Source organism: Abramis brama (genome assembly GCF_963993115.1).
Source record: "Abramis brama genome assembly, chromosome: 7".
NCBI lineage: Eukaryota > Metazoa > Chordata > Actinopteri > Cypriniformes > Leuciscidae > Abramis > Abramis brama.
In genome coordinates, this window is record NC_139969.1 from 22789073 (window position 1) to 22816121 (window position 27049).

Genomic DNA, 27049 nt, shown 5'->3' on the forward strand with positions numbered 1-27049 from the left:
TCACCCAAAAATGAAAATTCTGTCAGTAATTACTCAAACTCATGTTGTTCCAACCCCGTAAGACTTTCAACTTTTGCTTCTGTGTTGTACGTCACACGCATCACACACATGACCAGCTTCGGCCAATAGTGAGCCTACGTTCTGACGTACAACACAGAAGCGCTGCTCTGTTACACTGCGTGAATTCATTAAGGCCCACATAGACGAAAATGAATAGTTGAATAAAGTCGTTATTTTTGTTGTTTTTTGCATGCAAAAAGTATTCTCGTCACTTAATAAACTTGTGGTTGAGCCACTGTAGTCACTTGGACTATTTTAACGAGGTCTTTAATAACTTTTCTGGGCCGGCAAGTTTCAATCCCATAGAAGCCTATGGAGGACTGAGCCAGCTCTCAGATTTCATCAAAAATATCTTAATTTGTGTTCTGAAGATGAAAGCAAGCCTTACGGCATTGGAACAACATGAGGGTGAGTAATTACTGACAGAATTAAAATTTTTGGGTGAACTGTCCCTTTAACTCCTCTCCAGTCCTAATGGTTCTTGAATGGAGTGATTGTTGCACGTTTCCTTTGAGGCTAGGAACGTCAGGAGGGGGTGGGGCAGGGAATTGGGCTGGGGTTGAGGAATGCCACATTGTGTTAAGCCTTTTGTTCCCATCACTTTGTGCAGTCTCAGATGACTCTGACACGGCAAACAATCACCTCCCTCCCAGCCTTCACGGGTACAATGAGAAGGGCAGTTAACACAAAACAGGAAGCACCAGCTCAGAGCTATGTGGCAGGACAGAACGGCCCGTCGCCCAGAGGGAGGAGTTGTGTAATGCTCCTTATTTGGTGGAAAGAGATCACATGGGCTGATGCGTCTGAACAACAGTTGTGAAGAAGTCAGAGAACTTCGAACTCTGCCGAGCCAAGGAGACTTGGGGTGAGACAGAGAGAAAAAGACTCAAAAAACAAAACACAGAGCACATGGTGTGAGGGGAAAATGCCCACCAACTTTACAGTGGTGCCGGTGGAGGACACCCCATTATCAGATGCAGACTATGATGGAGAGATACTGAAAGAAGAGGACAAGGAGGAGCCAGATATTTTAGCAGAACCCTACTCAGGTGAGAGCTTTCTGGGGGGAAAAAAAATCCTGCCTAGACATGTGCAAACAGAAGAGCAGAACTTTTAAAGGCTTCCTGTTAAAGGCTTGGTTTTTTAAACACAAGTGTATTTGTAAGTGCATCCTCAAAAGCAAATGAGAGTCTTGTTTACTGACATGTGTTTGTGAAATCATATCCTCATGGAGTGTAAACAAGTGGCAGTTTCCTGTTGCCCTTTTTCCACTTTCCTGTTTCTCTCTTACTCTGACGTCTTTTCAGTGTTTATCTTTAGATAAATTGCAACACACTGTTCCGCCACTTTTTTGTGCATAACAAAAGAGACCTTAAAGCCACGTTGTACTACTCTAGAGTATTCTTCTATTCTGGATATTCTGAACTTCTTTAATTTGTGGATTACATTCAAAGTTAAAGAGATAGAAAGTTCTGTCATCATTTATTCACCCTCGTGTCGATCCTCATGTTGGAGCACATAAAAAAAGATATTTAAAGAATATTGGTAACCTAACCGTTTTGGTGAGCACTGACTTTGATTGTATGGACAAAAATAAATAAATAACCTTGAGACATTGTGAAAATTATATTTTATATTCCACAGAAGAAAGTGAGACGGGTTTGATGAGGGTGCAAATGATGACAGAATTTAAATCAGAGCTAAATGAGAGTCAGTTTATTCATAAGGTATTTAAGCCGCATCCGGTTTCTCATTGTTGTGGTGTTGTATCATTATTTACATAAAAAGTAGAAGTTTTGGTCTGGTGCCAAGAGCCAATTGGTCAATGATCCTTTATATTCTGTTTTTGGCACACAATTGGAACAGGCGTAATCATTTTAAAGTTTATAGTTATCCATTTACTTTCACATAAGAATTGCATAATCCAGATGTTTTCTTTTATGTGTGTACATAGGCGTGTAGCAGAGCTTGTGGCTCATCATTATGAAATTTGTCCTCTTCCTATAAATTGGCCTATTTAAAACATTCCATGACAAAAATAAGTTTAATTACGCCGTTCCCTTTTTTAAAATAAACGGAGCTTGGCGAAAATACCTTCTCGTGCTGTGAAGGCGTTTTGTATAGATTGCGTTATCAGTTGATATAACCCTCATTAACCCTATAAAGCCTACTGTATAATTTTTTTATCAAATATTTTACTTTATCATATCTTAGAAAAAAAGATTCAGTGGGGTTCTAGACTCAATGGTAAAGAACCCTTTATGCCAAAAAGGCTCTGTATAAGGAGTAAATGTCTTAAATGACCACATAATACTTTCATGTTTCATTTCCTTTAGTGATATAGTATGTTTACAAGCTGTTTAATTCATCAAATTGAATCAAAATAAAACATTTATTAAAACTAAATTATTTAATTAAAACTAAATCCATCAAAAAATCTCATTATTAAAGGTTCTGTATATGAGGCACCTGACAGAACCCTTTAAGGTTCTATATAGAACCTTTTCTTCTGGTGCAGTACATGAATTTCTAAGGCCTATATATCATCAACATGGACATAACATTGCTGAAAAACCTGTTGTACACAATTTTCTACATGCTTTCTACCCTCTGATTGAAAGTGCATATGTGCATGTAAAAGGCCTGTTAACACAATAGTAAAAATGTTCACCTTCAGGTCATTGTAGCGTGTATGTTCTGTTTTCTGTTCAGTTTCTGGTTCTGTTTGCCGATGTGCTCGGTCATTAGTTCATATGTTCATATGAAAGTTCATATGTTTTTAACATGTAAAAGGCCTTTTAACACAATAGTACTGTAAAACACCTTCAGGTCATTGTAGTGTGTATGTTCTGTTTCTGTTCAGTTTCTGGTTCTGTTTGCTGAAGTTCTCGGTCATTAGTTCACTAGTTAGTCTCCTAGGTGGTTAATTAGTTCCCCGCACCGGTTCTGTTTTTGATTACCCAGTTTGTATATAAGCCCTGAGTTCTCCTTAGTTCTTTGTCCTGCATGTGTCGTCTGTGAGTTAAGTGGTTGTGTTAGTTGATTCTCCTGTCATTTCCTAAGTGTGATATTAAAGACAGGTGTTATAGTATTTCCCACATCACGTGCTTTATACCAGCCATACTGGACTGAAGCAACTTCTGAAGCTTATAATAATAAGAAATGTTTCTTAAACATGAAATCAGCATATCAGAATGATTTCTGAAGGTTTGTGTGACACTGAAGACTGGAATAATTATGCTGAAAATTCAGCTTTGCTATTGCAGGAATAAAATACATTTATAATATAAAAAAAATAAATAATAGAAAACAGTTATTTTAAATTATAACAATATTTCACAATATTACGGTTTTCACTGTATTGATCAAAATACATGCAGCCTTGTTAAGAAACATTTCAAAATCTTACCGACCCCAAACTTTTGAACTGTAGTGTATACCCTGTTTTCAAAGCTGGATTTGGCTGAATCTGTTATAGATTTCAATTCCGGTCTTGATAAATATATGAGCTTTTCCAAAACATCACAAATTAGTCCCTTTGGGATTTCATCATTCATATACAAAACTATCTGCGCAGAGGATTATAAACACAATTTACAAGCCACACGGAAGGAATTCACAGGAAAAGGATATAAGCCTTGAAAGCCTTTGATGAACCTTCGCTGTTATTGTTCTGTTCTCACTGTGGAAAAAGATGTGAAAATAGAATACTGAAATTAAATACTGTAGATAGCCTATTTCCCAATTTACTTTTTTAAAATCTGCTTTCTTATAAACTAATAAATATAATTATTTTATACAGATTGTTTTGAATTAAATATAAATCTTTAAATGCTCATCATTCAAATCTTTAAATGTTGAGACACTTGAGACTCTTCCTCTCATTCCACAAATGTTTCTGGAATAACACAAATTATCTAGTAGGGCTGCACAGTGCACAATATATCGAAATGATCGTAATATCGCAAATGTATATATCACGATATGCATATTCCAACAGCTTGCAACACTGTAAAAAGTGAACAGTTGGATCAACTTAAAAAAATTACTTCAATTGGTAACACCTAAAGAAATTAAGTTTTCTCAACTTAAATTATCACGTTTTTCACGATAAAATGTGATAATTTAAGTTGAGAAAACTTAATTTCTTTAGGTGTTACCAATTGAAGTAATTTTTTTAAGTTGATCCAACTGTTCACTTTTTACAGTGAATAACTGGGGTCATGAATAAAAGAAAGAGAAAATCACTCACTGCTCTTGGCTGAATAACTTTTGTAGCTTTAATAAGAATCAGTATAATTCATACAGTGAAAACTAAGCACTGTTTTATTTTTACATTTGATTATTCAATTTCTGTTGTTAAATAAATCTAGGCCTACCTGAAACCCTAAACCCCGTGGTTTACACTGATGTTAAAATAACACTTCTTATGCTACAGTAAAACACTGCAGCAAAACAAAAATGAAACAAGTATGTAGGTTATATCATTTTAAATATATTTTAAAGATAATTTAAGTTTATTTTACTCACTTTAAGCATTATCGTATCGCATATCGAGTATCGCATTAAATAATGTGCAATCACATATCGCAAGTTAAGCTTAGTTATAAGACTTGCGCTCAGTGCCACCAGTCAGTCTGCTATTACACCTCAGAAAGCACAAAACAAACTGGAGGGCAGGGAGAGGCTGATGTCACCATAGCCTACAGCATACTAGAGCCAAAAAATGAGCAAAGAAGAGAGAGAGAGTGAGACAATCCGATACGAGAAGTACAAGACTTGGACAACTGCTGGAACACAAATCCCACTCAGACGGTCCAACGTCCGTTTAGCAGTGCATCGAAATTCAAATGAGATCAGCTGCGGTAGTGCTGTTCAAAAGACAGCTTTACATCAGAGGAGACTACGGAATTTTGCTGAGGCACAGTGTATCCTGTTTTAATTAAACTAGAGACTAGGTAAAAAGGTTCTCACTAGTCCGTCAGACACATTCACGCCCTCTCTCAGCATGGATGGCGAATCAGAGTTGAATGCAGAGACGATAGGTGAGTTTAAATCTCATTGATGTGGATCATCAAAAGATCACTAAAATGTCACGAATAAGCTTAAAATTTTAAATCAACTTTGCATTAGTGTTTTGTTGAGCGTTTGGGATTTTATATAGTGGAAAAACGTTTCAATCAATTTCATTTTTACAGTTTCTTACCTTCAGGCAGAGGTATTCACATGTGCGGTAGACGTGTACAGCTCACAGACTTGCTTCTGTGAGGGTTTAGGTTTAGATATAAACAAATTAAAATATATTAAAAGAGTTATGCGTGAGCATACGGTTGTTAAACATATCAACTGCATCTAGTAAATTAAAGGTTTTAATTTTATTTCTTGACTAAAACGATAAGGAGATAGCCTATGTGAAAATATGCTGGTTTTGTAATGTTTTTTCCAAGACAAGAATAAACATGTCTTGTCTAATACAGTTGACACTTTCGGTTTTATTGTTTTTTTTTTACTTGTAGGCCTACATTTCATGTCTTTTGCTCAGATTTGCAGTCTAAATGAGCGAGTCGAATTTAGTTGCTGAAAGTCAGAGCAAGTTTTTGGCCAGTTGGAGTTGACAGATTTCAGAGAAAATCACATACCGGTAGTTCTATGATGGTCACAGAGTTGGGTTTTTTAAGCTTCAGAAACATATTTTTTTATTTTAGAACACTTATTGTTTTCATCTGTATTGCATCTAGAAGTGAGGAATGTGTTTACATGAGTTTGTTGTTTTAGAACAACTTGAAAGTCTGGTAGTATGATCCTCATATGATCGCCAGTTTTCAGTGAGTGCATTCTGCCTAATGTTTTAAAATCTCTTCAGCGATTATGCTAGTGTTATAGCATATTCTAGCCTTTACGCTGAAAATCAACCTATCTCAAAACTAAAATATATGTTTCCTGTCATTTGCCAGGTGAGGATACCCCCAGGGAAACCAGCTCCTTAATCAGTACAGATCATGATGACAGCATCTACGGCAAGAATATGGCTCTCTATGAGGTAACAAACTGCTTGAAACCCATACACCTCTATCGCTGTTGGAGCACTTTATATTAAAATTAAATGCTTCAAATTATGAGATGAATTTATTTTTTTCACCAAGTTACAACACACTGCTGTATATATTAAACTATTTAGCTCCTCCATGTCTTTACTCACAGGACGAGATGGACAGCACTCCAATGGTGTCATCCCTCCTCAACAAACTTGCCAACTACACCAACATAACCCAGGGGGTCATCGAGCATGAGGAGGCTGAGAGTGAGGATGGGATTCAGAGAGTCACCGTGAAGGTGAGTCTCCAACCAGACTCACACTGAGATGATTATAGGAGACTCAAACACACATTGAATTCAGCTTCAACAGACATTTTGCCCTACATGGCTTAATTTTTTTTTGCTTTGTGTGTCAATCTGTTTGAAGGGCCCTCAGATGGGCACATTTATAGGAGTGTTCCTGCCCTGCATGCAGAACATTCTGGGTGTGATTCTGTTCCTGCGGCTCACGTGGATAGTGGGTACCGCGGGAATCATGGAGGCCCTTGCTGTCATCTTTATGTGCTGTTCTTGTGTGAGTTTTTCCCATTGACAATTTAAAAGATCTTTTTTTGGACACACTAACCTGGTTTACCTAGATCAGGGGTTTTCAAAGTTCAAAAGTGTGGGGTGGACCTGGCGCGAGACGATGGCATGTCAGGGGAGGCGTAGAGGAGTAGGGCTATACAACCTGGCGATAAGTGTTAGTTGATGGCTGTATGTAAAGGCACATGAAGGCATTTCTTAAAGATCATTGCTTTAATGCCATTTTGTCTCACACACAAAAGGAAAAATGTGACATAGCCCAAAGTATGTCAACACTTCCTCTTCAAGTGAAGACAAATCTTGATTCTATAGAACACACACATTCTACAGAACTATGTGCTTCAAACATTGTGGCAACAGTTTCAGCATGACTCAAATCCAGATCTAGATTGATATGGCTAACAGGGTCTGGTGTGTGGAAGAATTTTACTGGCCTGCTCAAAGCCTGGTGTTGGGTTTTTAAAATTGAAGATTAACATGACAGTGATAAACTCAAGCTAATTTTATAAAATATAAATGATCACAAATTAATTTCATTTTGAGTTTTTGTCTATGCCTGGTATCCTATAAAACTTAATAATTAAGACAATTAAATAATTGCTGTTACAGAGCGGGCTCCCGCACCGCCTCCTCTCCACCACCTGAGGGAGCCTTCACCGGAATACTAGTTCTCTCGGGAACTCTAATCCCCATAATGCTTCATACCTGGGACTGATTGCGCACACACCTGCACCTCATTCAGACTCTCTATTTAAACCACACTCAAATAGAAGATCAGTGCGAAGTATTGCATTGCCACGGCCTGTAATTTCTGAGCGTTTACCCTAGTCTACTGATCTTGTTGCCGACCTTGGATTGTTACCTCACTTCTGCCTGCTTGCTGCCTGTCTTGACTTGGATTGCCTTTGGATTATTGTCTCTTGCTGCCTGCCCCGATCTTCTGCCTGTTACCTGACTACTCTCTCTGTGTTGACCTCTGATTTCCCTGTTTGCTGTTCTCTGACCCCTGCCTGTTTGACGTTCCTTCAATAAAGCTGCAAATGGATCCTTCTCAATCTCCTGTATCATTACAGAATACTTCGCCATCAACTGATCCAGCAGCTGTTCTGCAGATATCCACTGAACTTACCTCTCAAGCATCTCGTCTGGATCTACATCACCATCAACTTAGTCATTTGACTTCACTCACCGAGAAACTGGTTCAGGGTCTGCAAGAACTACAAACTGCGATCACAAATCCTCCTGCTGCACCTGCCAGTTCTTTCCCAGAAAATCCTCCACCGGCTGCCACTTCCTCAGTAAATCCACGGCTGGCTTTCCCCGAGAAGTTCGATGGAAACCCCACGAAATGCAAGGGATTTCTGCTTCAATGTACTCTCTTTGTGGAGCAGCAACCGTCATTATACACCACCAACGCAAGCCGGATTGCGTTTGTTTGTTCACTGCTCACGGGGCGAGCGCTAGAATGGGCTACAGCTGTGTGGAGAACTGATGGGTCTTCCTTCGCTTCATTTAGTGAATTTTTGCAACAATTCCGCCAGGTTTTCGAACATTCTACTGAGAGAGGAGACGCAGGGGAACAACTACTATCTCTCACTCAAGGGAATAAAACTGCAGCCGAATATGCTCTAACTTTCCGCACACTCGCAGCACAAACTGACTGGGTCGAGAGCACTCTGAAAACTCTCTTTCGCAAAGGTCTCACCATGGAACTCCAGTCCGAACTAGCCTGCCGTGATGAAGGGAGAACTCTGACAGAATACATTGATCTAGCTATCCAAGTGGATAATCTAATTCGCTCACGACGATCAGTTCGACCCTTGCAGCTATATCATCACGAAACACTCACTCAACATGAACCCATGCAGATTGGTGTTACTCACATCACTCCAGAGGAGAGAGAGCGCCGCATACAACACCGATTGTGCTTGTATTGTGGTCAATCAGGACACATGAAATTTGCATGCCCAACCCGTCCTTCTGCCAGTTCCCGTGCGGTGAGTCCACGCATTAAGATTTCTATGAATCCATCCAGTTTCCAATTGCCAGTAATTATCACGATAAGAGGAGAGATTTTTAGAACCATAGCTCTCATTGACTCCGGGGCTGCTGGAAACTTCATGTCCCGTACTTTTGCTGAACAATGCAGACTCAATCTAACGCCTTGTCTTTCCTCCTTGGCAGTGGAGGCGTTAGACGGCCGACCCCTCGGAGAGGGAAGGATTCAGGACATCACCGAAGAGATTAAACTTCACGTTGGCACATTGCACACAGAGATCATCAGTTTTTATGTCATTCAATCACCCCATCATCCCATCATATTGGGGCATCCTTGGTTACACGCTCATAACCCACACATTTCCTGGAAGGAGGGTCAAATCATACATTGGGATGCTTCATGCCAGAACCGCTGCCTGACTCCTGTGACTCGCATATCGCTTCAAGAGACGAAAAGTGAGCCCTCGAATCCCACCAGCCCAACTCACCGACTACCTAGGGTGAATCACATTCCTTTGCAAAACACAGAGCCTGAATCCTCAGCTAACAAGGAACCTAACATACCTGCTGTATACACAGACCTCCTCGAAGCCTTTAGCAAGAAGAAGGCATCCCAGCTCCCCGAACATCGCCCTACTGATTGTGCCATAGACCTCCTTCCGGGTGCTTCTCCGTCTCGTGGACGGATATTTCCTCTATCCCAACCTGAATCCGAAGCCATGAAAAACTACATCCATGAGGAATTATCCAAAGGTTTCATCAGACCCTCAACTTCCCCTGCTGCCGCTGGGTTTTTCTTTGTCAAGAAGAAGGACGGTGGTCTACGACCCTGCATTGACTACCGGGCACTAAATGATATCACAGTCAAGTTCCGCTACCCCCTACCACTCGTGCCCGCGGCACTTGAACAACTCCGCAAAGCCCAGTATTTCACTAAACTGGACTTACGCAACGCCTATAATCTGATCCGTATTCGTGAGGGGGACGAGTGGAAGACGGCGTTTTCCACCACTAGTGGGCACTACGAATATCTGGTCATGCCTTTCGGTTTATCCAACAGTCCATCCGTGTTTCAATCCTTCATGAACGACGTCTTCCGAGACATGCTGGACAAATGGGTGATCGTTTACATTGACGACATTCTAATTTATTCCAATTCCATAGAGGAACACATTCAGCAGGTCAGGCTGGTCCTTGAGCGACTCATACAACATCAACTCTACGCCAAAGCTGAGAAATGTGAATTTCATCAGACAAGAACATCCTTCTTGGGTTACATTATCGGTCAGGAAGGGGTCGCTATGGACGAAAGAAAGGTAAAAGGAGTTCTGGACTGGCCGCTACCTCAAACCCTCAAAGAATTACAACGTTTCCTGGGGTTCGCCAACTTCTACAGAAGGTTCATTAGAAATTTCAGCATCATCGCGGCTCCTTTAACCGCAATGACCAAACGTCATTCGACTAGATTAAAGTGGTCAGAGGAGGCAGAACAGGCTTTCAAGGAACTCAAATCCCGATTTACTTCTGCACCCATCCTCCATCATCCAGACCCTGAACGCCAATTCATTGTGGAGGTAGACGCTTCTAACACAGGAGTTGGGGCTGTACTATCACAGCGACAGGGTAACCCAGAAAAAATGTATCCATGCGCCTTCTTCTCCCGCAAACTTTCGCCAGCTGAACAAAATTATGACGTGGGGAACAGAGAATTGCTCGCAATGAAATTGGCACTGGAAGAATGGCGACACTGGCTGGAAGGAGCAAACCAACCCTTTGTCATCCTAACCGATCATAAGAACCTGGAGTATCTCCGGTCAGCTAAACGCCTAAATCCACGACAAGCCAGATGGGCACTATTCTTTACTAGATTTCAATTCACTGTCACATATCGACCAGGAACCAAGAATATCAAAGCAGATGCTCTATCACGTCAAACAGAAGGTACAATTCAGAACCACACTCCAGAGAACATAATTCAGACAAATCTACTGTTAGCTCCAGTACAGTGGGATTTGGTCACGGAGATTCAACAAGCGAACAGTCAGGTGAGACCCCCTTCTGAATGTCCGGATAATTTACTGTTTGTTCCAGAAACTCTCCGCTCCCGGCTCCTTGATCACGTGCACTCCAATCCCAGTTCAGGGCATCCAGGAATCACGGCTACCATTCATCTCTTGCAGAATCGCTTCTGGTGGCCGACGCTACGGGTCGACACCACTATACATGTAAAGAACTGTGTCAGCTGCAATACGTCCAAATCACCCAGACAATTACCTGCTGGGCTGTTAACACCACTTCCCACACCTCGCCGCCCCTGGTCCCATATTGCAATTGACTTCATCACAGATCTACCTAAATCGCAAGGACACACCACCATACTCACCATTGTCGACCGATTCTCCAAAGCATGCCGTCTCATACCTTTACCCAAACTCCCCACTGCTCTAGAAACAGCTGAAATTATGTGCAACCAAGTGTTCCGCTTGTATGGTTTACCTGAGGATATTGTTTCCGACCGGGGTCCTCAGTTCACATCCAGAGTTTGGACTGCATTCTTCAAAAATCTAAATGTCAACATCAGTTTGACCTCAGGGTACCATCCACAATCCAACGGACAGACAGAACGTCTGAACCAGGATGTCACACGTTTCCTAAGATCCTACTGCCAGAGGGAACAAGCCGAGTGGAGCCGGTATCTATTCTGGGCCGAATACGCACAAAATTCACTGATCAAACCTGCCACAGGTATCACTCCTTTTAAATGCGTCTTGGGCTTTCAACCACCATTGTTCCCTTGGACAGGGGAACCAACGGAACTACCATCTGTCACAGAGTGGCTACGCAAGAGCGAGGTGATCTGGGATCAGGCTCATATACATCTCCTTCATGCAGTCAGACGACAAGAACAACAGGCCAATCGTCATCGGCGCCCTGCTCCGAAGTACAGCGCTGGTCAGTGGGTGTGGCTCTCCACAAGAGATCTGAGACTTCGACTTCCCTGCCGCAAACTCAGCCCCAGGTATGTTGGACCATTTCAGATATTAAAACAAGTTTCTCCTGTATCTTTTCGTTTGGATTTGCCTGCTGACTACCGCATCTCTCCCACATTTCATGTATCTCTGTTGAAACCTGCCGGTGGGCCAAGAGGAGCGTCGGAGGTGGGAGCTGCAGCTCCAGACCCCTCATCCATCCTGATTGACGGCGAGGAGGCGTATCGGGTGCACGAAGTGCTGGACTCCAGACGCCGGGGTAACGTCCTCCAATACCTGGTGGACTGGGAGGGGTACGGTCCGGAGGAACAATCTTGGGTCAATGCCGGAGATATCCTGGACCCATCACTCACTGAAGAGTTTCATCAAACATACCCGGGAAAACCGGCCCCTAGACCCCGTGGAAGACCCCGGCGTCGTCTGCCTTCTCGCCTCAGGAGCTGCTCGCAGGGGGGGGGCTCTGTTACAGAGCGGGCTCCCGCACCGCCTCCTCTCCACCACCTGAGGGAGCCTTCACCGGAATACTAGTTCTCTCGGGAACTCTAATCCCCATAATGCTTCATACCTGGGACTGATTGCGCACACACCTGCACCTCATTCAGACTCTCTATTTAAACCACACTCAAATAGAAGATCAGTGCGAAGTATTGCATTGCCACGGCCTGTAATTTCTGAGCGTTTACCCTAGTCTACTGATCTTGTTGCCGACCTTGGATTGTTACCTCACTTCTGCCTGCTTGCTGCCTGTCTTGACTTGGATTGCCTTTGGATTATTGTCTCTTGCTGCCTGCCCCGATCTTCTGCCTGTTACCTGACTACTCTCTCTGTGTTGACCTCTGATTTCCCTGTTTGCTGTTCTCTGACCCCTGCCTGTTTGACGTTCCTTCAATAAAGCTGCAAATGGATCCTTCTCAATCTCCTGTATCATTACAATTGCAACTCGTATGCATTAAAGCTATACTATGTAACTTTTTTATAAAAATGAACAAAATTGTATTAATGTGAGTGTAAAAATATCCATCTTTAATCATGTCTTTACCTAAATAAACTTTGATAAAACTATAATAATGTAATAATCTAACAATGTTCTTCTGCAAGATGAAGGGTTTTTTTTAACCACTAGAGTGAAAAGTTACATAGGATAGCAATAACATTAGACCCTGCTGAAAAATGTACTTGCATTAACTTAACATTAGCCCTAAAATACTAATACTAAAACAAAAACTGAAACTAGAAAGCCCTGAAACAGTTAAAACTGACGATAGTGAAACCTAACAACAATTAAACCAAATTGTGAGTAAAATAGAAAATAAAAACGAAACTAAAAAGTATAATTACCCTGCAAGCAAGCATATATAAGTTTTGTTTTACATCAGTCTTTTTCTTCATCCATAGACCATGCTGACTGCAATTTCAATGAGTGCCATTGCAACTAATGGTGTAGTGCCTGGTATGATTTCAATCTGTTATGTCACTCTTGTATATGTTATTTTTATTTGCTCCATATTTGTTTCAAGTCAACTTGATTCTCTTCCCACTTTAGCTGGTGGCTCATACTACATGATCTCCAGAGCATTAGGTCCAGAGTTTGGAGGAGCAGTGGGTCTGTGTTTCTACCTGGGCACCACATTTGCAGGTTCTATGTACATATTAGGAACCATGGAAATTTTTTTGGTGAGTCAAACCTTATGCACCAATACTAACAATTTCTTGTGAGCAAATACAGTGCTCATTTGGCACTGCAGAAGAGTTTGTGTCAGCACTGAGCTAACTCGAGTCAGCAGATTTGATCAACTTACCCTTTCATTGCCCTAGTCACATAAACTCAAAAATCAGATTAACTTAAAAACTTTTCTCTCTTTCCTTTTATACCCTGCTACAGATATACATCATGCCCACTGCCAAAGTGTTTGAAGAAGAATTGATGAAAAATAACATGCGTATTTATGGCACATGCTGTTTAGCTATCATGACCCTGGTAGTGTTTGTTGGAGTGAAATATGTCAACAAACTGGCCTTGATCTTCCTGTCCTGTGTGGTGCTGTCAATTATGGCAATTTACGCAGGCGTCATCCAAAGCGCAATCAAGCCTCCCAGTTTTCAGTGAGTAATGCAGTGATTTTTTTACATGGACATTTAAACACAATGGTGGAAAACGTTATGTTGTCTTCAAGTACAAATTATGTCTCACATTCAAGCCCGAAATATTACATAGAAATAGAATCAAAACTACATGGAAATAGAAACTTTTTTTCTTTATGTTGAACAATAAACCCAAATAAATACATCTAAAATCAAAATGATGAAAAATATCAATTTCTATCATTTATGTTATCACAATAAGCAAACGGTGAAAGAAGACCATTTGCTACAGACTAGCTTTGCGCACACTCTCTAAATATAAAGAGATTACATATGATATTATCAATACAATATTATCCGCAGCACAGCTAAATGGTAAAGATTAACAGTCTCCAGAGGCGTTTTAGACGTATACATTTGTCTAGCGTATATTTATATAGAAAATAAATAAATAAAAGCTGCGCAGTGGAAAGCAAAATTGTTATGTTGTGTCCTAAACAAAAGTGACGCGAATAAGCGATAAGTGTACAAGCAATCTGTCCATCTCCACTGAGAGCGACGCAATGCAATCAATCACAAAACAGCCAATCAGAGCAGTTCTCGCCGTTTGTGCGTGCTCTCTCGCACAGGAGCCTCAGTGGTGCTGTTGAAGAGTGTAAAAACAAAACAGAACACATTCGTATTCTCATGACGTCCCTGAGGCTTGACTGGAAGACACGATAGGCCTTTATGGTTTTCCTTGAGGAACTTGAGAAATTTGTCAAATATCCGATTCGAAACTTCCACATTCATTCTCTCAACGTCCATGTTTGATGTTGGTATACACGATCGTCATTGAGGGCGGGGCTACCTGGCGTGACGTTACAACAAAAACCTAACCCAAAAAAACTAAATAAAAACTAGAAATGCCTATGCCTTAGTATTTGATTGAAATATGATGAAAGTGTTTAAAATTTTAAGATAGCCTATATGAGATGTTATGGAGCATCTTTTATTACACAATTAACTAGCCCATGCTCTCTTGTGCATCAACAGAATCTGTCTACTAGGCAACCGCACCTTGAAAAGTTCTGAATTTGACAAGTGTCTAAAGACGGAGGTAATCAACAACGTAACCCACTCTACCAAACTGAGGAATTATTTTTGCAACGGTATGTTAGGAAATGAAACCTGTGATGAGTACTTCACCCTTAACAATTTGACAGAGATTCCAGCTGTTCCTGGCTTGCTCAGTGGGGTCATATCAGGTGAATTCTCAAATACAAATACACAGCAAACTATACACTTCTTATTTTACTCAAACAAGTAGTTATACACCACCTCATTTAATGATAACAAAATTAAGCAAAGTCAGCTGATTTGTTTTATCATATGATGCATTTTCTCAAACATAAGACTTCAGTCAGGTAACTCAGTGGTAATCAAGTGTTGCTAAGTATTGATGTTTGTCCTTCCTAGATAACATGTGGGGACACTATGGACAGTACATGGAGATAGTGGAGAAGGAACAGAAATCAGAAGGGGCTTCAGATAACAATATGGACATTTCAATGCCTTATGTCTTCAATGACATCACCACCTTCTTTACCCTTCTGGTTGGAATCTACTTCCCCTCAGTTACAGGTATAGTTTACACAAAAAAAGGAGAAAGAAATAGAAATAGAAATAGAAAACGTAAATGTATTTTATTTACTCACCTTTACCACGTCATTCCAAGCCTTTATGACTTTCTTCTGTAGAAAGGCAAATTTTTTTAGTACTGCCCATTTTCAGTATAATGAAGATGCGTGTGGACTATGATTTTCAATTTCCAAAATGACAAAAAGCCCCATAATAGTGGTGACCACAGATCTTTTCCATAAATCAGTTCAGTTGGTCTGGTTCATGAGTTCAACAAATTATACGGTCACATGGAGCATGGGAAAGTGACCAGAGGGCCTATGTGACTCAAAATTATTTTGCTACACATGGAAAAAAGAAAGTAATATGTGTTTGAATGATGAACTTTCATTTTGAGGTTATTTTTGATCTAATGCATGTTTTTGTGTTGGTAGAAATATCTTAAATGTGTAATCTTCATGTCTCAAATCGTCTCTGGTTACAAATGTAACCTTGGTTCCCTGAGAAGGGGAATGAGACACTGTGTCCTGCGTGCTTCAGACACCAGTCATTCTGAGGCGTTCCCAGTAGCGTCTTAGGAGGCAGTGCGAGTTCCCATTTGAAAGGGAACACAGCTTTGTACTTGTGCTTTTTGGGATTTTTAGTGTTTTATACTCTATTGGCTGCAAATCACATTTACCTGCAGCTCAGGGTTGTCCTCAAAGTGTATGCAGGTGTTAAACATAACAAAGATCTTCACCACTTACAAACGATAGGATGCATCTGTAGTTTTGGTTTCAAAGGATTGTGGGTAAATATCCAGTTCATCTAGCACTCTATTTGTTTTCAAAATTAGAACTTTTCACAGAGTTAGAAACCATTCCAAATGATTCAGTATATGAGTGATCTATAAAGATTCAGACTGAATCGCAAACTTATTTCAAGATACCTTGGCTGATCCTTTGAAAGGAAGTGATTCATTAGTTGGGCATCTCTGGCAGGAATTGCTGAAATATTGTCAAGGAATAAATGTGACATTATAGAATCTGTCAACATTAACTGGCTACCTAAAATAAGTCAAATAGCTTCGCTACTTAAAATACTATGTGGTATAAAAACGATGTGGTTTAAAAACCCTACTGAAAAAATGTAGTTAAATTAATGGCTTCACCATTTGTAATTGTGGAAAAGGTCTTTTAAAAGTATTATGAAACATATAAAATGTTTTTCTCTGATTTTCACAGGAATCATGGCTGGATCGAACAGGTCTGGAGATCTTAGAGACCCTCAGAGGTCCATTCCCACTGGCACAATTCTGGCTATTGTAACCACCTCCTTAATCTGTATCTTTTTGCTGCAAAAAAATAAAGCCTCTAGGGAAAACATTTTAAATGGTCCATTCTATAAACAATTTTATAATTTACTATTTAACAAGATTACCCCCTTAATTATGCTAAACAGACATTTCCTGTGTAGTGTTATTTGGAGCATGTATTGAAGGTGTGGTGTTGCGAGACAAGTAAGTGCTATTTGGTAATGATAATAATAATATGTAATAACAGTGGGTTACAAAAATGCTTTATAAATCCATTCAGATAAGACCTGCAGTCACAGTTTTCGCATGTAATGCATTCTTCTTGTTTTTGCATGCTTGCTTTCGTAATAGGTATGGAGCCTCAGTTAAGAACACTCTAGTTGTTTCAACACTAGCTTGGCCTTCTTCATGGGTGATTGTGATTGGCTCATTTTTCTCATGTTGTGGGGCGGGCCTACAGAGCCTCACTGGTGCTCCCAGGATCCTTCAGGCTATAGCTAGAGATGGTATCATGCCATTCTTACAGGTAACAACATGCCCTGGCTTTCCTTTTGTTATGTTGTATTAGTTGAACGGACCTTTACGTGTCTTGAGGCACAGGTGTTTGTTTGAAATGTTCTTGCTCATAAAAATTGTATACAAAGAAAGAAGAGAAAGTGTGCAACACAGTTGAGAGAATAGTCTTCTTGACTATAATCCTGTGATGTAACTTACATGACCTATGTCTCACTGGCAGGTGTTTGGTCATAGTAAAGCTAATGGTGAGCCAACCTGGGCCTTACTCCTAACTGCAGCCATTTGTGAGATTGGGATCCTCATCGCTTCCCTAGATGATGTTGCTCCCATCCTGTCAATGTGAGTGTGTTCCCCTTGCTTTCACTTTTTACTTATAATATTCCACCCTAGTTATATCACATTATAGGCGGAATCTGTGTGTGTGTGTGTGTGTGTGTGTGTGTGTGTGTGTGTGTGTGTGTGTGTGTGTGTGTTGGGGGGGGGGGATTATTGTAATTATTATTATTTTTAATATGTTCTGATTTTGGCTGGAAAATTACAATTTCAAAAAAAGTGTAAAAAAGGCTATAGTTATGTGTAGGGCTCGACAAGGACTGCCCGATGGCCCGGGGCCAGCGTAAAAGACATCCGTCATCTGTCCCGATTGGGCCAGTGCTGCATCATCACAAAAGTTTATCATTTGCATGTGTTTTTAAGTCTTGTAAGCCATTTTAAATATTCAAACGCAAGAAGGACACGAAAGAGAACTCAATTCGGTAGCTACTCGCTGTGTGAGAAGTTTTGTGCGCAACACACATCCAAAGCTCTTGCCCATAAAGCCGCCTCTCAGCACGTGAATACTGAATTGAGTTCTCTTTTATGTCTTTGTGCACTTGAATGGACATATTCACACAAAAATATGTCAACATGCCCGTATTGGTGAGTATCCTCGTAACATTGTCGGTTATGTCTTAAGTGAACATAAACAGTTGAGAAGTAAAACGCATGTGTAACAGTATATTACAGTATATAACAGGATTAATCTATATTTAATTTATTCAGTGAAGACTGCAGTGTTATTTTACATTTGATTATTAAATTTCTCTACCTTAAAACTATTGTTAGACCTACCTGAAAAACCTGAAAAGCACTGTTTATTTCATTTGTATATTTGTTCTATTGTAATTATTTGTGCTGTTGGTCGTAATTTGATTATTACTTTATATAACTTTTTTTGTGGTTTTTAACATTTTTGGCAGGTCAAGTAAAAATTGTAACCACTGGCCCGACCAGGCCAGAAGAAAAAAATCCTTAGCGTTGAGCCATTACACAAATATCATTTTAGCTTTTAGGCAAATAGAGATTTGTGTCAAAATTATGTTTGATGACTCACCATTACTTTTAAGTGATTTTTATTTTAAAATGTATAATTTAATATATTTTATAAATATGTATCATTTTTATGAATAATTATAAAAATGTGTGTCAGTGAAATTCTGTACAGTACTTGTGCCTGCACTCTAAATGTGGCCATTACATGCAGTTTTGCTACTCAGTTTGTGAATTTCGTGTTTTAGTATCATTGAGGAATGTTTTCATTTAAATTTTTGTCCACCATGTTATTCTTTTAATGTCTATATAGTTTATAGTTTTCATGCATTTTTATTTTAGTTTTGGTTGTTTTGTACATCAAGATATACGAAATGAAAATAAGAAATGTTTCCTTGGCAACTAGCTGAAATAAAATACATGTTTTTAATTTTATTTTATTTCAGCTAGTATTTAATTCAAGTTTTTTATGGTTTTAGTTTTATCTAACTATAATAACCTTGGTTTCAATGTCTACTTTATAGGTTTTTCTTGATGTGTTACCTCTTTGTAAACCTGGCCTGTGCTGTCCAAACACTTCTACGCACCCCAAATTGGAGGCCAAGATTCAAGTTCTACCACTGGCAAGTCACACTTAATGATTTCCAAAGGAACAATGAACAGCTTTGTTAGAAGTGCACATTCTGTTTTCCTACATGCTAACAATGTCATGCTGTTACATGGACATGGGTTTTTCATTAACCAAATAGGTGTAGTGTAATGGTTATTAGTTCCATCTACATGTGAATTGAGGTATACTGGAGCAGTCAGAGTTAATGTTTGCTTGTATTAACTACCATTAAATGCACCATTGGATGTCTGCAGGTCCCTCTCTTTCCTTGGGATGAGCCTGAGTCTCTCCCTCATGTTTGTCTCATCTTGGTTCTATGCTTTGTTTGTCATACTGATTGCTGGATGCATTTACAAGTACATTGAATACAGAGGGTAAGCAAGTGTCCATCAGACTCACTGTTTTTTTTTAGGTTAAATGTTCTAAACTAACTCAAGAGATGATTGATGACTATGTCATTTCCCCAACACCCCTCAGGGCAGAGAAGGAATGGGGAGATGGGATTCGAGGATTATCCCTTAACGCAGCTCGTTATGCCTTAATAAAACTGGAGGAGGCGCCACCTCACACAAAGAACTGGAGGCAAGCATTCCCAGCACATCCTCAGTGCTATATAAACATCCACAAACTTGAAAAAATCTAAGGCAAATATCATTTAACTCATATTCCAGACCTCAGCTGCTGGTGCTCCTAAAGTTGGACTCTGACTTGGGGGTAAAGCATCCATGTCTGCTTTCCTTTACCTCACAACTGAAGGCTGGGAAAGGCCTGACTATCGTCTGCTCAGTGCTGGAGGGCACCTACATGGCTCGTGGGGCAGATGCTAAGCTCTCTGAACAGGTGAAGGCATAAGCTTAAAGCCAAATGATTGTCAAATACAGAGATGATTCTGTCATCCAATTAAGTGTGTAATTTCTGTACCACTATTGTCAGCAAATGGGGGAAATAAAAGAATTCTTACATTCTTCTAATTTACTGCATAGTTTTTGTCACCTTCCAACCATAAGACAAATAATAATAATCATTTGGGATTTTTTTTCACAGGGCAGAAAAAAAGTCACCTTGCATGTCAGGGCTTTCCTAGATAACTACATTTCTCCATTAAAAAATGCTGACAATATTATTTGTTGAACATTTTTTCACCAATTTACTATCACATGAAAGATTAACACAGTTTATGGAACATTTTAATACTCAGTGCTGGTTACCAGAAGGTTGCTGTCTCAAACTCTGCAAGAAGCAACCCATGACCATTGTGCCATTGAGCAAGACACTTCGCCTAACCTAACCCTCTGCAGATTGCACAAGAGTCCTTGTAATAAGTTTATGGCTTATGGTGACAGGGCATGACAGTCAGAAAAACAAATTCCCCTTTAGAATCCTGACCTTTAAGTCATTTTTAATCTACCTGTAGTCAATGTTGTCTTTATGTTAAACAAAGTTCTGGAGATTAGTAGTAATTAAACTAGACATATGCTTATGCATATGCCTTTCTGACAGCATATGCTCTCAGTCAGCTCCCATTTTTGGTAGTCAGTACATTTTGAATTCATATTTTGTATTCAAATGTATTACACATTGAGTTTTATTAACATATATCCATGTTTTTGTTTTTGTACTTCGCAGAATATCAAAGCAGCCATGGCAAAAGAGAAAACTAAGGGTTTCTGTCATGTGGTGGTATCCTCTAACCAGCGGGATGGTTTCTCTCACTTGATCCAGTCCGCAGGCCTGGGTGGCATGAAACACAATGCTGTGCTGGTGGCCTGGCCCGCCAACTGGAAACAGTCAGAGAGCTCCCTCTCCTGGAAGAACTTCATTGGTGTGCACTTGACATTTTCTGATACTAAGCTGCTAGAAAGTCAGATAATCAGCTTAAGGCAATGAGGTCAGGGATTATTGATGATGATTATAAGAGTTGAGACGGTAGCTGAGCTTTATTATGAGTGAACTGTTGAAGGCTTTAGGTCTTAAAGTACCGAGAAAAAAAAAAAAGCTGGTTAAAGAGGAGTAATTCAAATAATTCCAGATCAGTTTGTGAAATATTATGTTGTTCACAATGGTGTGAAAACATTGCATGAAATATCAATCAGTTTGACAGAATAGTAAAAATTATTAAAAAATTTTTCCCCCAAAGAAACCATCAGAGAGACAACAGCTGCCCACCAGGCACTGTTAGTGGCGAAAAACATTGATACATTTCCCACAAACCAGGACCGGTTAGCTGAGGGTACCATTGATGTCTGGTGGATTGTCCATGATGGTGGTCTACTCATGCTTCTTCCGTTCCTGCTCCGCCAGCACAAGGTAGAAGGCGACAGAATGTCTGATACAGCAGCGCTGCTCTTTTATTCACCTAGAGATTTCACACAGTGCTTTTCCCTGCCCTGAAATCATGTAGGTTTGGAGAAAGTGTAAGATGAGGATCTTCACAGTGGCTCAGATGGATGACAACAGCATCCAGATGAAGAAAGACCTGCAGACGTTCTTGTACCACCTGCGTCTTGAAGCGAAGGTGGAAGTTGTGGAAATGGTGGGATACAATTTTGACCCATTATCATGTTTTAATATAGTTTTAATTATTATATTATATTATATTATATATATTATATTATAATGATGGAATGTTTGCAAGATACTGGAATTGCATTGTTAGGTATGACTTCACTGGCCACTATGTCATTATCTCTGTAGCATGCAGGCGATATCTCGGCCTTCACCTATGAGAAGACCCTTGTGATGGAACAACGCTCTCAGATGCTGAAGCAGATGCAGCTTTCTAAGACAGAGCGGGAGAGAGAGGTAATATTTCTTTAGCAATCTGTTCTTTTGGCATTGTTGTCAGGTTATTATGGGACTATGCGAGGAATAAATCAGTATGGTTGCAGTCAATACACTTCACACAGAATCATAAGTTTTAGATGCAGTTTTAAGGCATTACTTGCATTAGAGTAAGTTAGAGCACTGTTTTACATAAAGCCTCTTCCTCCTACTTAACAATTTTGGATTGTTTGCTCTGTGGTGACTGCCAGATTCAAAGCATCTCAGATGAATCCCGGAATTCCATCAGGAGGAAGCCCTGCGGCCAGAAAACATCTCACAAGAATAAGTTACATGTGCCAACTGTAAATCAGGATGAGGTATAGCTCGGGAGTTTAACTCTTACTGATCACCTATTTTCACTCTCTGTCAAGGCTACTACCATTAGATAACCATCCTGTATAACTCTGCTGAACTGCTCCATCCAAACCTCCTCTTTTCTACTGGGGCTGGTGCCTGAGCTGGAGCCGGTGCTTGACTATGGTTGGTACTTGCTCAGAAATGACTTGTGTTTCCACCGATTTGGGAGCTGTGGAATTTCTGCCCACTGACATCACAGGTTCTCTTGATCGAGAGACTAGGATTTGTACATCAGGGTTTTTGTGTGTAAAAGCGCATCTCTGTTCCAGATTGGGCAATGGCTCTGGCACCAGCCCCAGTTGAAAAGTGGTAAACCATTTACATTGTAAGACATGACAGAGCCACAGCTTTCATCAAGAGCTGCCTTTTGCAACTATAATTCTACTATGGTTTTCACATCATATGTTTGAAAATTCCTTATTATTTAGCAATAAGCAAAGCAGGGCAATGAAAATGACTGTGGCCCTGAAAATGTCAAGATTTTATTTGTTTACAGCATGTCTGCATGTCATTATAGAGCATGAGTTAAGAGAGTCTGTCGTCTTTTGAATTTTGAGTGAAAACATGCAGCTCCACTAATTATACTGCTTTGTTATAAGATTGTGTATTTAATCGAACTACACTACCATTCAAAAGTTTGGGGTTGAATAGATTTTTTTAAAGTTTTTGAAAGAAGTCTCTATGCTGACCAGAGCTGCATTTATTTGATCAAAAATACAGTAAAACCGTAATATTGTAAAATATAATTACAATTTAAAATAACTGTTTTCTATTTGAACATATTTTAAAATGTGATTTATCCCTGTGATAGCAAAGCTGAATTATCCGCAGCCAGTACTCCAGTCTTCAGATATGCCGATTTGCTGCTCAAGAAACATTTCTTGTTATTACAGTTGTGCTGCTTAATATTTTTGTGGAAACTGTGAACTTTTTTATTTATTCTTTGATTAATAGTAAGTTCAAAAGAACAGCATTTATTTGAAAGACTTTTAAATGTTTTTACTGTCATTTCTGATCAGTTAAATGCATACTTATCAAATAAAAGTATTCATTTCTTTCAAATAAATCATACTGACCCCAAAACTTTTGATTAGTAGTGTATACATTTATTTAATTGTATATTATGTACTGTAGAGTGTTTGGTCTTGACTGTCAGTGACTCTTAGTCTGGTTACTAATCCATAACTTGTGTTTGTGGGTATCGCAACCTTCCTGCAACACTCATTCCCCTGCTGAAAAGATCAGCACAACTGGTTTTAAATACTGATTGCTTATTGAGCAAAACTTTCTTACTTTCAACCACCTTGATCTGCAACCAGCATAAACCAGCCTGGACCACCATGGAAATTCACACTGGCCCAAGCTGATCTTTTCAGCACAGTCTTTTAACAAAGTTTGTCTATCTAGGTCCCGTCAACCTGCTTTCCAGCAGCATTTTCACCTAATGTTAATGCAGTTTATTGTTGTAAGCAGTGTGTGTCTTGCTCTTTCAGCCTCAGCTGATTCATGACAAGAACACTAAGTCACATGCAGTTCAGAACGACAAGCCCACGCCCACGTCCGACCGGGTCCATATGACCTGGACCAAAGAGAAGCTGATTAGTGAGCGCAACCGCCTTCGGGAGGCCAACATGACTGTGCGGGACATCTTCAATATGAAACCGTGAGTTCATAGATCAAGTCCATTTTTGCAGTTTATCTGAACGGTTTTATCATGTTTCATAATTAAATGGTTTCGTTTTTTTCACACCAAGATATTTTGTTTTGTCCTTCCAGAGAGTGGGAGAATCTGTAAGTTACTTTGACTCTTATGCAAGTGGTTGATGTACTTAAAGGGTCTGCATTAATTGTGTGGTCTGTGTTACTGTAGTAGATGTAAACAGGATGTGTTGCACGTGTGTCACACTAAACATGCAGCATGAGTTGGTGTGCGTCTCTGTGTGTGGCCTGCTTAAGTCAGTGTGAGTCATAGTCACAGCATGTGTCAGCATGAAGAATTGTGACAGAGATGTTTCTGTTTGCATGTGTGTCAACAATAACTTTGTGCTTACTAGAGATAACATCTACAGTTTGTCAGCTATCGTTGTGCTATTAATTATGTTTAGTGCTAAGTCCATTTAATTGTATTAATAAGAATAACCCATTTGTTTGTTTTTTTTTGCTGTTGAGATGTTTTTGGTTATTAATTCATGTTAAATATTAACATGTACATGGATTTTACATTTCACTCATTTAGGAGAAGATGGTTGTTTCATATATTCCTTTGCAAAAACTAGCCTTTGAGAATTCTGAAGTCTAATACTTCTTCACATCTCTGTCAATGAGGTTATCAATAATTCCTAGCAATGGATCCCCATCATATTTCAAACATATTTCAAAGGAAATGCAACAAAATATACTCACTGATATCATTAACAAACAAGTATGAATCTCTGCTAAAGTAACTTTACCAATGAATTCTTCAGACATACTCTACTAACTACAAACATACACTAAAACTCTAAACTTTGGGGTCAATAGGATTAATAGTATTACTATTTTTAAGATATTAATACTTTTATTCAACAAGGATGAATTGAATTGATAAAAAGTAACAACACTTTTATAATGTTGCAAAAAAAAATATTTTTCAAATAAATGCTGTTCTTTTTAACTTTCGATTAATCAAAGAATCCCGAAGAATAAAATCACCAGTTTCCACAACAAATATTAAGCAGCACAACTATTGATAATAATAAGAAATGTTTCTTGAGCAGCAAATCGGCATATTAGATTTATTTCTGAAGGATCATGTGACACTGATCCATCACAGGAATCAATAAAATGTTAAAATGTACTAAAATAGGAAACAGTTATTTTAAATTGTAATAATATTTCACAATATTACGGCTTTCACTGTATTGTTGATCAAATACATGTTGGTCTGGTGAACATAAGAGACTTCTTATTTCTTCATAGGAAAATCTTACTGACCCTAAACTTTTGAATGATAGTGCTTGTAAAAAATATTTAAATGACATATACCAATATTTTCTTTCTTTCTTTCTTTCTTACATTTATTTGCATTTTGAGTTGTTATTGGTCTTTTCATTATATAATGTACAATATATATATACGATTTATCATATTTATCAAAGTGTGAAGTCTTAAAAACAAAGTTTTGATGCTAAATGTGAATGACTGATTTTTTCACAGGGATCAGACTAATGTGAGAAGAATGCACACTGCAGTGAAACTGAATGAAGTTGTAGTTAACAAATCCCAGGGAGCCCAACTGGTGCTGCTGAACATGCCAGGACCACCCAAAAACCAGGGCGGGGATGAGAACTGTATCCTTTCATCAGCTGAAATGCAGACAGTGGCACATCTACTTAAAGGGGCTGTTATGTAGCTGAAGGGTAATGGAGAGAATCATGATAACATAGTCTCTCATTTTCTTTCAGACTGAGAGTTGTTCTTTAAATGTCACCTTCATATACTTTTGAAGAGCAGTTGCAGTTCTCCACACTTTTCCTTCACTCTGAGTTCAGACATGGAGTTCCTGGAGGTGCTCACAGAGGGATTGGAGCGGGTGCTGCTGGTCCGAGGTGGCGGCAGGGAGGTCATCACCATTTACTCGTAGCATCATGCAGGAACATACACTGAGGAGAGCATTTCTGTAAGGAGAAGCTGTCCAGAGCTGCGCAGATCCTGTACAAATGGGCTCAAGGCAGGAAGTCCCACTCCAGCTACAGGCCAGCACTGCACATTTGAGGATTCTTCTCTTTTCCTTCTCATTTAACGTTGTCCACTTGTGATCAGATCGATGAAAATGCATTTTAAATACCAGGTGTAAACGGAGCCCTTGGATGCGGTCCATTTTAATCATTTAAATAGACACAGGCCAAAGACCTAGATTTATCCAATAAGACTTGAAGAGAGTGGCATCAGCTGTCTTATTGCTGAGATATGTAACTCTAAGGGACAGTGTTTGAATCATTAAAGTGTTTATATTTGTAATTTATATGTGTTAAATATGTAGCTTTTCATCTCATCGCATTCCTCTGCTGAGCTTTATGTAATGTGTGATGTTAGTTTGATTCATTAGATTTTGTGAAGTTTTGATATCAATGTTGCTCACAGTGCAGTATGATATATCATCAGCCAAACCTTAAATCTGTCAGTATTGAATATTTCATAGTTTTAATACTACTTTTTTTCCCCTAAAAATGTTTGCTATTCTTTTCATGACTCTGGCAATATTTTTCTCAAAACAAACATGTATAATTTATATGAATGTTTTTTTTTACATATTTTATATTAAAAAGGCTTTCACAAGTGTCCGTCCTAAAGGTAAATTCAGAGTTCATGTACTCTCTTAAATGATTACACTCCTTGTTGGAAAAAGTGTAAATAAATATATATATATATATATATATATATATATGTAGGCTATGTGTTGCTGAATAATTTCTGTTAATGTTTTTTTTTTTATCAACAAACATGGAGCTTACAATCAACTCTTGCAGACAGGCCTGATGTACAATGCACACCCTCCTCTCCAGTAGAGGGGGATGAACACAAACCATTAAACACTCCCATTGTGATGCATTGTTTTGACAGTGACATCTCAGCTGTCAGTACTATTGCCAGACAGGACTGAAATACTTGATATGTTTTATATTTAGTTTTCTGTAGGTGCAGTCCTAGACACTGTATCAAAGATTTATTGTAACCACAAAATATTGTCTACACTTACCAAAGAATACTGACCATGGTAGAATATACTTT

The 27049-nt window shown here is 39.2% G+C and overlaps 1 protein-coding gene across 4 annotated transcripts; it reads left to right on the plus strand.

The window, feature by feature from the left end:
* Positions 1-768: 768 nt before the first annotated feature.
* Positions 769-26696, plus strand: slc12a7a (solute carrier family 12 member 7a). Of its 4 annotated transcripts, XM_084119032.1 has the most exons (26): positions 843-1109; positions 6015-6100; positions 6262-6393; positions 6524-6670; positions 13065-13119; positions 13213-13343; positions 13552-13772; positions 14787-14998; positions 15210-15374; positions 16595-16693; positions 16812-16869; positions 17017-17191; positions 17402-17520; positions 19014-19112; positions 19354-19473; positions 19577-19681; positions 19771-19939; positions 20726-20921; positions 21237-21406; positions 21501-21632; positions 21794-21901; positions 22132-22239; positions 23773-23942; positions 24056-24070; positions 25475-25608; positions 25810-26696. In XM_084119032.1, the coding sequence occupies exons 1-26, from the start codon at positions 986-988 to the stop codon at positions 25899-25901; spliced, it is 3342 nt and encodes a 1113-aa protein (XP_083975158.1). In that variant the 5' UTR covers positions 843-985; the 3' UTR covers positions 25902-26696. The 4 variants fall into 4 exon arrangements, 2 of the variants coding, with proteins under 2 accessions (XP_083975158.1, XP_083975159.1); XR_014607028.1 differs by lacking the exon at positions 24056-24070 and having other exon boundaries at positions 769-1109; positions 23773-23946; XM_084119033.1 differs by lacking the exon at positions 22132-22239.
* The last annotated feature ends 353 nt before the right edge of the window (positions 26697-27049 follow it).

Coding starts and splice junctions, on each gene's coding strand:
- slc12a7a (XM_084119032.1), top strand. CDS start 986: ATGCCCACCAACTTTACAGTGGTGCCGGTGGAGGACACCCCATTATCA. Junction 13,344..13,551: donor GAACCATGGAAATTTTTTTG/GTGAGTCAAACC, acceptor ACCCTGCTACAG/ATATACATCATGCCCACTGC. Junction 22,240..23,772: donor CAACTGTAAATCAGGATGAG/GTATAGCTCGGG, acceptor TTGCTCTTTCAG/CCTCAGCTGATTCATGACAA.